The sequence below is a fragment of the Raphanus sativus genome, chromosome 6 (genome assembly GCF_000801105.2).
Source record: "Raphanus sativus cultivar WK10039 chromosome 6, ASM80110v3, whole genome shotgun sequence".
NCBI lineage: Eukaryota > Viridiplantae > Streptophyta > Magnoliopsida > Brassicales > Brassicaceae > Raphanus > Raphanus sativus.
The window spans coordinates 19,268,244-19,278,907 of NC_079516.1; the positions used below are offsets into that span (position 1 = coordinate 19,268,244).

The following is a 10,664-nucleotide window of genomic DNA, read 5'->3' on the forward strand; positions in this document are numbered from 1 at the left end:
TGGACAAGGGAGATCAATTGGTGGACACACAAATTTGAAGAAATCAGATTTGATGGACCAAGCAAGAGGGAGGCTAACTGATAGAACCAAAATTAGGATCACTCTACCGGTACGGATGATATGAACTCAGATCCGAGAGGATTGAGAACTGGTGGGATGAACGGTGACACAAAGGGTTGCGGAAGGCCCAATGATACTACCAGAGGTGAACTCCGAAGAGAACTGATGGATTGAACGGTGACACAAAGGGTTGCGGAAGACCCGATGATACTACCAGAGGTACTTGATTGTCGCCTGATATGACTCACAGGTCCGACAAGGAAGCAAACTCGATCTGTTGCCGGATGTGACGCACCGGTCCAACGAGAAAAAGAGTGTTACTTGGAGCTAACCACACCAAGAACAAGAAAAGTGAGATACCCTCTCAAGGTTCCAAAAATAAACACTCAAAGCTTATTTTATTTCATTGATCAAATGGCCTTTATATAATAGGCAAGAAATACAAAAGGTTGGAATACAAAAGGCTAGTCAACATAAAATTTAGCAATTTATGAAAACAATGAAGACTTGACCAAAGAACAAAGAACAAAGACCAAAGACCAAGACTTTTGACCGAAAATGGGAATTTGTGGTCGAAAAACTCTTCGGCTGATCTCGTCCTTTTGCATGGTCGACGGGCTCTGGATTGCCGTCAGATTGATATATTATTTGACCATACCTTCTCGTTTCTTGTTGGGCCTTTCTTTCTTTGGGCTGAATCATGTTCATAAACATATTTTCATAAATCGTCAAGCCCATCTCGTTTAAAACTCAAGCCCAAAAGCCAAACTTTCTTGATTTATTTCTGCTGCTGATTCAGGGCACATCATTCCCTCCTTCTTTAAAAAGATTTGCCCTCAAATCTGTCTTTCTTTAGCAACAGAAGAATGATCTCTTGGCTTTTCGTAGAACTCTTTTTTTTTTTTTTTAAGAAAAGAAGAAGAAAGGTAAAAGATGGATGAAGAAGATGGATAGATGAGAAAAATGAACAGATAGTACCGGTTGAGTGGCTCTGATACCACTTGATAGAACCAAAATTAGGATCACTCTACCGGTACGGATGATATGAACTCAGATCCGAGAGGATTGAGAACTGGTGGGATGAACGGTGACACAAAGGGTTGCGGAAGGCCCAATGATACTACCAGAGGTGAACTCCGAAGAGAACTGATGGATTGAACGGTGACACAAAGGGTTGCGGAAGACCCGATGATACTACCAGAGGTACTTGATTGTCGCCTGATATGACTCACAGGTCCGACAAGGAAGCAAACTCGATCTGTTGCCGGATGTGACGCACCGGTCCAACGAGAAAAAGAGTGTTACTTGGAGCTAACCACACCAAGAACAAGAAAAGTGAGATACCCTCTCAAGGTTCCAAAACTAAACACTCAAAGCTTATTTTATTTCATTGATCAAATGGCCTTTATATAATAGGCAAGAAATACAAAAGGTTGGAATACAAAAGGCTAGTCAACATAAAATTTAGCAATTTATGAAAACAATGAAGACTTGACCAAAGAACAAAGAACAAAGACCAAAGACCAAGACTTTTGACCGAAAATGGGAATTTGTGGTCGAAAAACTCTTCGGCTGATCTCGTCCTTTTGCATGGTCGACGGGCTCTGGATTGCCGTCAGATTGATATATTATTTGACCATACCTTCTCGTTTCTTGTTGGGCCTTTCTTTCTTTGGGCTGAATCATGTTCATAAACATATTTTCATAAATCGTCAAGCCCATCTCGTTTAAAACTCAAGCCCAAAAGCCAAACTTTCTTGATTTATTTCTGCTGCTGATTCAGGGCACATCACTAACAAGGTTGCAGATCGTTTTGCAACAACAGGACCACCAGGATTTTTTTTCTTTTTTATTCATTACTTTTTTTGAACAAAGCACGTAACTCATCTTCTGCATGAAGATTAATGTACTTTCGAATTTATAGTAATAAAAATACGATGTTAAGAAAAAATAAAGGAACAAATAAAAGAAAGAATCAAATCAATTATTTTCCTAAAAAGAAACATAACATTTTTACCTCCGGAAGAATCACAAGAATATGAAGTGAAACACAGTTAAAACCCCCTATAACAAAAGAATTTTAAATAAAACCAAAACCAAAAGAGAGACACCATCATCGCCCTCTCAACCAAAACCAATGTACAAAACTTTTCGGGCAGCTTCTTCTCTCCCCCCTGTTAGTCTCTCTACATATCTCCTAACACAAAAGACTCTCTAACGTCTGCGTTTACATAAATCTACAAAACGCAAACGCTTCAAACCGCAAAAACACCCAAAAGAAAATGAAAAAAAAAAGTGAAAATCCAAACGCTGTCCTATTCTTTGACTACCAGCAGCAGTCAAGGATTGAACTAAAACCTCAATTTCCTCCCATGTTAGCTTCAATGTGTCAAACGTATCAAACAATGTTGTGGCTACTACTCCTCTGGTGAGACCCTTCCCCGGATATAAATAAGACAATTTTGCGACCCCTCCAAACGCTGTCTCCCTAAAACTCTGGGGAGAGTCCTAAGTCGTGTCAAGCCAAGTCCACTCTGATATGAAAGAATTAGGATTACAAGGAATGAACAGAACACAGCCTTTGGCCGGCAATGAAATGAATGCGTGTGTTTTCAGGTGGCATGGGGTGGTGGTGGTGGTGGTTTAGAATCAGGGGTCGTTGTCCTGTTCTTATGGGACATGCAGTCAGGGCAAGGGAAAGTGTAGATGGAGTCATTAGGTCTTTTCAGCTCAAACCCCTTTGAGTCACTATGAGACCTCATGTTTAGCATATGCCTTTTAAAACTCCTCCATCTGCCCCGTTCAACAAAAACAGATTAAAGCGTTTTAGCAATAAGTGATATAACACAGCAACAAATGCAAAATGCCCAAAAGAAGAAAGTGAGTAGAGTACCCGATGTTGGGATTGTCAAAGAGGATTGCTAACTTTCGCTTGTCTGGTCTGATAGTTTTGGAATGTCCACCGTACAGATATCTCCGGTGACCCATGAGGAAGTGAGGAAAGTTTCCACCTTGTGTGGTCACAAACACTTCACTGTGGAGACAGACTGTATAATCTATGGCAGCCATTCTGGAAGAGAAGTTCTAACCACCAGATTCCAAAGTCAGAAAAAAAAAAAATTGATTCATCACATGGAATTTGTACAATGGAACAAACAAACAGACCTTATATGGAGCAAGCTCCTCCTCTGATGCAATCATCTCCTTAGTTTGTAAATTAGGGAACATCTCTAGTAGCGGAGCCATGGTTCTATTCGCGTTATATATCTGACCAGATGCAAGGAATATATATGTGCTTTTGTTGAAACCCATTCCTCTTAGCATTAACCCCACCTGAAGTGTTTACAAGAAAAAGTATAAAGCAAACAGATAGTAGGGGCAGTAGTGTCCACAGGAATTGATGAGTTACCTCTAAAGGAGTTAAAGGGCATTTCCCATTCTGTCTGATAGCACCAGGTCTAATAACACGGCCTGGTTTTGTAAATTTCCCTTTCCATCCTCGTTCTCTTGCTGCAATCATATCTTGTTTTTCTTGGTTGCCACCATCAAATACACAACACGAGAAAGCTACCATGTCCTGCAACATGTAGATATTATTATATATCTTTCTCCATTCCATAATAAAAGACAAAGTGTCTCTCTCTCTTCCTTCACATGGAAACAAACCTCTTCGAAGCGCAGATGTACGGATACGTACTTTCCTCCGTGGTTTGCACTCTGCTCTTTCATTCTCTTCACAAGTGTTTCTCCTAGTGTTAGTATGGGTTCCGAGAACCTCAGGGCTTCGTAATTCGCCAAACATCTAAGTCTCTGGACGGGTTGAGGAGCATCAAACGAAAGTCTATTTGCAAATGGGGATATTCGTATGACCCTGTGCCACCACATAAAAGAAAAACAATTTGTAACCATCTCTAGAAATGTGAAAACGAACGAGTTGTAACTGACTTCTCTTCAAGTAGCTTCGGCAAGATCGAGTCCCGATAGTATTGAATAGGTGACCATGCTTTAACTCTGAAGTTGTAGACATTTGTCATGTTATAGTCATACCGCTCCATTAGATACTCAGGAATGGTATCAACCACTCGTACATCATTTGCTAAGGTATTGACAAAGAACTCTTCATCGTAGATGTCCCCAAATTTACTGGAAAAATAATAAAAAAAATGATGGCTTTTGCTTGAATGAACAATGTCAAAGACAATATTCTCAAAAGAAAGCAAATGTATAACTAACCTTGGATCTCTCCATATGCTGTGGAAGTGAAAATTGGGAATAACGAGAGTTGCGTTGAGATAGCCTGCCACAGCAACCGCATTGCATATCTAAGCATATAACATAGTAGAGACAGACAAAGTCAACAGATTTGACATAAAGCAAGACTGAAGCGAAATGCACTGAATCATGATGAAAAGAGATCAACAAACCTACCGATGTCCGCTGCTGATTCAAGCCTCCGTTTGCTTCGACATATATGAAACCATTTGACTCCGGCAATGCTACAATTATCAAAAAAGTGAATACTTAATTATTCATATTATGATCTGAGGCAGCAAAACTATGCAGAAAGTACATAACAATAAAACTCAAGAGTCCAATTTTAATCAATGTGAGAAGGTTTTAACATGAAGTGCTCTGTAAAACGCTTCAGATTACTGCCAACGAGAAGCAGCATTATGAAGAAAAGAGTAGAGTACCTTCAGTGGAGTTGTTGACGTAGGGCTTCCACTCCCCACTTTTATACGAATGTTTCCAAATGGTAGATATCTGATATGATGAAATACAATAACATTGATTGATGACACGTGAATTAAAAAGATCAATATTACAATTCTCAACGCAGTAAAACAAGTCATGATACATTCACCAAAATCTCCTAATCTAAGTTGTAACAGTAGTTTTATAACGGTAAGAGACAAAAGCTAATATTCTTTTTTTTCTCTCAATGCATATACATTTGAGCTTAAATCAATAAAAAGGAAAAGCCTTTACAAAAGAGGAAGCACTGACCGCATCAGCGGTGGAGTTATCAGCGTCCATGTCATGCCTAAGCTTGGCGTAAAGCTGGGGGCTTTTGTAGACAGATCCGGGAGGAGATCGATGCCTGATGATGGGACCGACGTCGAAGGAGACGGTGCCCATGTAGAGGAGCATACACGAGATGTATATGAGAGGGGCGAAGAGGAAGACTCCCTGGCGCCGGAGGAGAGCCGATAGGATGATCCACGATACGCGGTGCGCGAGCGTGGTCCTGCCGGAGGGCTGGACGGCGGCGGGGAACCGAGCGGAGGGTTTTGAGCGGGAGTGGCGGTATCGTGGAGAGCGGCGAGGGGAGCCCGGAGGTGAGGGAGTTGTGTGGCCGCTTCCCGGCAGGCGGAGATTCTTCGCCGCGAGCATTTGACGGAGGGAGGGGATTAGATCTCGGTTCTAATCTTTGGTTTTAAGAGATTAAGTCATAAGAGAGGGAGAGATGGGTTTGTTGTCTCTCTAACCACGGCGGAGCGCGGTTGAGAGATTTGAAGAGAGAGATCGCCCGGAGAGAGAGAGTGTGTGTGTCTTTTTTGAGGTGGAGGCAGGCGTGATCAGTCACATGCGATGCACACCCTTCCCTTCCTTTCTGTCTCTCTTTTTTTATTTTATTTTTTCCCTTAGATTTTAAATTTTTATTATCAATATTTTCTTAAGCATCCATTTTAAAGTTTTTTAGTACTGGTTTTTTTCTGTTTTCCATATAAATATTATATAAATAATTTATAATTTAAGAATTCATATCTGATAATTCTATTTGTTGTGAGTGGCATTATGAACTTAAGATTTACGTATTAACGTTTTCATCTACATCATGATGAATATGAATATCTCTTATAATTTTTTTTAATTTCTATTAATATAATTCGAATATAATTGGAATATAATTGAAATATAATTGTGTTGCTGACAAACAAAATTGAAATATAATTTAAATAATAAATAGTAGTGAACATTTACTCAAGTAATATATTTTTTATTCTAAGATATATTTATATATATAATAGTTTTAGGCTTTTAGCTAGGTTTCCTTATTTAAATATATACTGAAAAGTAGTTCATTTTTTTATAATAAGAGTAATTTATTAAAGCTTTAGGGACGTTGTGCGTTATGTTCTTTCTACTTTTGATTATTCGTATGAGATATGGAACATCCAAGAAGACTTCAACAGATTTCTTTTGTCACTTTTTTGGGTTATGGAAAATACAATAAAATATATAAAATCGTATATCCATAATATGTTTATTGTTAAGTTGAAGTTTTTATCTACAATTATAAATTATCTCCTTTGAAAATAAACAAAAAAAATGATAATATTGTATCTATTATTATTATCTATTATAATCTGCAGAATATCCTCTCTTTTTTTTTGTCTCCTCAATGATATTCTTGCATTTTTTTTTGTAGGAGATTATCAGCATAATATATCACTGGATGGAAACAAATATATTTACAAAGATAAAAATACAACTTTTTAGTCGAAGAAACTACATGTAATAGAAAGCCAAGTTACAAAAAAAAAACTACATGTAATATGCTTACTTAGCCATGAAAACAAAAGCATCTGTATAAAAAACCAGTAGTGTAATGACACAGTCGCAAAAGTGTTTAATTCAAAACTAAACAACTCAGAAGACAAAGCTAACACGACAAGCAATGTTGATCCCATACTTCGTTTACCTAATCTTTCGTCCCTAAACGCCACGTGCTTTGGTAAGGAATTAGAGTCATATGGTGTAGTTATTTTGATGACAGTATTATAATTTTCCAACCATGATTGCTTATTAATTAATACAACGTAGCCACTACAAAATTCGGATATTTAATCAACAAAACATTTTTACATCCTACGGGTTATAATAGTTGACTTGTGAGCTGGTTTAGGTATCCACTTGGGGATGACATAGTGACCGACCACATAATTATACAAAAGGTTAACATTTTGAAATACTTTGAAGAATAAATTTTCAGTATGTATATATGAGAAGTTTATGTAATTGTGTCATTTATAATCTAGTTGACTATTTAAAACTAACAATAAAAATTATTTATTATTGTTCTGAATATATGAGGGAATTAGTTAATCATGTGATTATGTGAGTCTACTATAAATTAGTCTGTGGCTGTGTTGCACATGTGCAACAGAGATGGAGAGAGAGGTTGGCAACAGCGACAAATTTCTTTTTCTTGCAGGAAATATGAAAAGATTCCAAATTTAGTAAAATACTAGTATATGTCATTTTCTAATTTCTATAAGATTTTCATTTTCAAAAATATGACATGGCACGTCCATATTCTAACCACAAGCTCTCGTGTTCAATGCCAGTAGGTCATTAACAGCTAGTGATACCGCAACTTGCAACAAGCTGTATCGTTTTTCGTGTCTTTCGTCGTAGTTTACAAGTTACTCGACGATGTTCCAATTTATACAACTTTATATTCAATCAGTTTTAGCGTTTAGGAAACGGCCGTGTGTGGAGTTTTTTATATTAGCTAATATATGCACTAATTACAAGACAAAGACACAAATCCTCATTGTCCGCCATATAGTTGTACTTGTACTTGATGGCCACAAGAACGATTAGACAATAGATTAAAGACAGACAAGTCATAAAGCCAAAACTTCAATGACGACAATGATGAGAAGTAACAAAAGGTTCATTCTTTCAACCACATTCATTTATCGGAAAGAATATTATTAGGGAATATCCTAGTATTGTTAGGATAAGTCCTATAGATAAGTCCTATTGTTGATATAGTCGAATCTTGTAGATATACTTCACAAGTTATATGTCGGTGAAGTCTTTGTATATATATCGTTGTACACATTCTCATCAATACAAGTTATCAGTTTATGTGATTATATCAACTTTATATGGTATCAGAGCAGATCAAATCCTGAAACCTAAAAGTTGATTTTTTTCTCTCGAGTAAATGGCAGGAGATGATGATTCTACTGCAAGTAAATCCTTAACTCAAGTTGAGAAGGGTGTCGTTGGCTCAGTGAGCACATCCCCATACTCGTTGCACGCTTCAGACAATCCAGGTGCTTTAATCACCTCTGTGGTGTTCAACGGAGATAATTACAACGAGTGGTCAACCGAATTGATCAATGCCCTGAGAGCCAAGAGAAAAATAGGGTTTATCGATGGAACTATATCAAAACCCTCCATTGATGATCCTAACTTCGAACTCTGGGGCTCGGTTAATTCTATGATAGTCGGCTGGATAAGATCGTCCATTGAAGCTAAAGTTCGATCAACAGTCACCTTTATTTCAGATTCTCACAAACTTTGGGAGAACTTGAAGAAGCGTTTCTCGGTGGGAAACAAAGTCCGTATTCATCATCTCAAAGAACAGTTGGCGTCCTGCAAACAAGGAGGTCAATCAGTGATGGAATACTATGGAAAACTTGCTAAGATGTGGGAAGAGCTAGACACATACAAGCCCCTTCCACCATGTAGTTGCAGTGCAGCCGCAGTTTATGAGAAAGAAAGAGATGAAGAGAAGGTGCATCAATTTGTTATGGGCCTCGATGAATCTCGCTTTGGAGGAGTTTGTCAAGGAATCATATCTAGTGATTCACTTGTTGATCTTGGAGAAGCCTACGCCAAAGTCATAAGGGAGGAACAGAGACTGATGTCTTCTAAAGATCGTGAGATACAACAGAATGCTGTTGGTTTTGTTGCGAAGAAAGAACAGACCGATTCATCAAACTCTGTTCCAGCTCGTCGTTCTTCTCAATGCTCTCATTGTGGTCGCAAAGGGCATGAGAAGGCAAACTGTTGGCAGCTTGTGGGATTTCCAGATTGGTGGGAAGAGAGACCGAACCGACCAGAAAACAGAGGAACACAGAGTAGCAGAGGACGTGGTTCGTCAAGTAGAGGTCGTGGTAATGGATCAATGGCGCACAATGCTCATGCGACGTCGTCTAATGCTTCCAACTTTCCAAGCTTCACAGACGAACAGTGGAACGCCCTCACTCAGATGATAAACGAGAAAACAAGATCATCTTCTGATAAGTTGTCCGGTAAGCTTTATGGAGACTTAATTCTTGATACTGGAGCATCTCACCACATGACTGGAGAGCTCTCGTTTCTTAAGAATGTCTCAAGCATACCACCATGTCCGGTTGGATTTGCGGATGGCAACAAAACGTTTGCTACGCATATTGGAGTGTTTCGACTTGCAAATAACATCACTTTATCTAATGTGTTGTTTGTCCCCAATCTCAACTGCTCGCTCATCTCTGTGTCTAAACTTCTTCGCCAGACAAATTGTTTTGCGTTACTAACAGACACAATTTGCGTTTTACAGGATCGTTTCACGAGGACGCTGATTGGAGCAGGTGAAGAGAGAGGTGGGGTTTATTACTTTAAGGATGTCATGGCTGCTAGAGTTCACGTTGCTGAGAAGACTGAGAAGAAGGTTGATCAGTTTCGTTGGCACCAGAGGCTTGGGCATCCATCGTTTTCAGTGTTGAGTTTTTTACCTTTTTCGTTTTCATCAAATAAGTCTATAGCTCATAGTCCGTGTGACACATGTTTTCGAGCCAAACAGACAAGAGAAGTGTTTTATCAGAGTATGAATAAAACCAAGGATTGTTTTGAATTGATACACTGTGATGTTTGGGGTCCATACAGAGAGAGATCTTCATGTGGAGCTCGTTATTTTTTAACAATAGTTGATGATTTTTCAAGATCAGTTTGGACGTACTTGCTTCTTGAAAAGTCAGAAGTAAGAACAGTTCTTCAAAACTTCTGTGCTATGTCCGAAAGACAATTTAGTAAGGAAGTAAAAGTGGTGCGTAGTGACAATGGCACAGAGTTCACTTGTCTCTCTCGGTTCTTTCGTGAAAAGGGCATTATCCATCAGACTTCATGCGTCGCTACGCCTCAACAAAACGCTCGTGTGGAAAGGAAACACATGCATATATTAAATGTCGCAAGGTCTCTGTTGTTTGAAGGAAACATGCCAATCAAATTTTGGGGAGAAGCAATTTTGACAGCTTCTCATCTGATCAACAGAACACCATCGGCAGTCTTGAATAATGTCACTCCTTATGAGCTTCTGTACGGAGCTAAACCGAAGTATGATCATCTGAAGGTGTTTGGAAGTCTATGTTTTGTTCATTCCAAGTCAAGAGATAAAGACAAATTTGGTTCTAGAAGCAGAAAATGTGTATTTGTTGGATATCCATTCAATCAAAAAGGATGGAAGGTATTTGATTTGGACAAAGAAGAGTTCTTTATCTCTCGTGACGTAATATTTAAGGAAACAGAGTATCCTTATTCATCAGAGTCACTGTTATCATCATCTCGGTCTGTTCCTCCACCAATCACTTCACCGGAGTTCATCGATGAAGATTGGGAAATTTCACATGTTACTCCCTCAGCAGACAGGGGGAGTTCAGTTTCTTCAACTGCTCCACCAACTCAATCGCCTCCACCCACGACTGAGACATCTGAGGAGCAACCAGCATCTGATATGCAAACTGCATCGTCAACTCCTAGTACGATTCAAGAAGTTTCACCACCAGTACCTATCTCTACTGACTCTGCAGTCCAGCCCAGCCAAC

At 38.9% G+C, this 10,664-nt stretch overlaps 1 protein-coding gene across 1 annotated transcript; it reads right to left on the bottom strand.

Moving 5' to 3' along the window:
- Positions 1–2,023: 2,023 nt before the first annotated feature.
- Positions 2,024–5,667, bottom strand: LOC108805725 (protein ESMERALDA 1). The gene is made up of 10 exons (XM_018577655.2): positions 5,068–5,667; positions 4,755–4,824; positions 4,489–4,556; positions 4,294–4,382; positions 4,006–4,203; positions 3,727–3,931; positions 3,470–3,637; positions 3,226–3,393; positions 2,954–3,144; positions 2,024–2,853 (listed from the first exon to the last, which is right to left on the bottom strand). The coding sequence occupies exons 1-10, from the start codon at positions 5,452–5,454 to the stop codon at positions 2,673–2,675; spliced, it is 1,725 nt and encodes a 574-aa protein (XP_018433157.1). The 5' UTR covers positions 5,455–5,667; the 3' UTR covers positions 2,024–2,672.
- Positions 5,668–10,664: the final 4,997 nt, after the last annotated feature.

What these genes read in the sequence shown, in the direction of transcription:
- LOC108805725 (XM_018577655.2), bottom strand. Translation starts at nt 5,454, where the DNA reads ATGCTCGCGGCGAAGAATCTCCGCCTGCCGGGAAGCGGCCACACAACT. An exon ending in ATAACTCCACCGCTGATGCG is followed by an intron (nt 4,825 to 5,067) that starts GTCAGTGCTTCC and finishes TCATCATATCAG; the next exon opens with ATATCTACCATTTGGAAACA. An exon ending in CGTCAACAACTCCACTGAAG is followed by an intron (nt 4,557 to 4,754) that starts GTACTCTACTCT and finishes TGATAATTGTAG; the next exon opens with CATTGCCGGAGTCAAATGGT.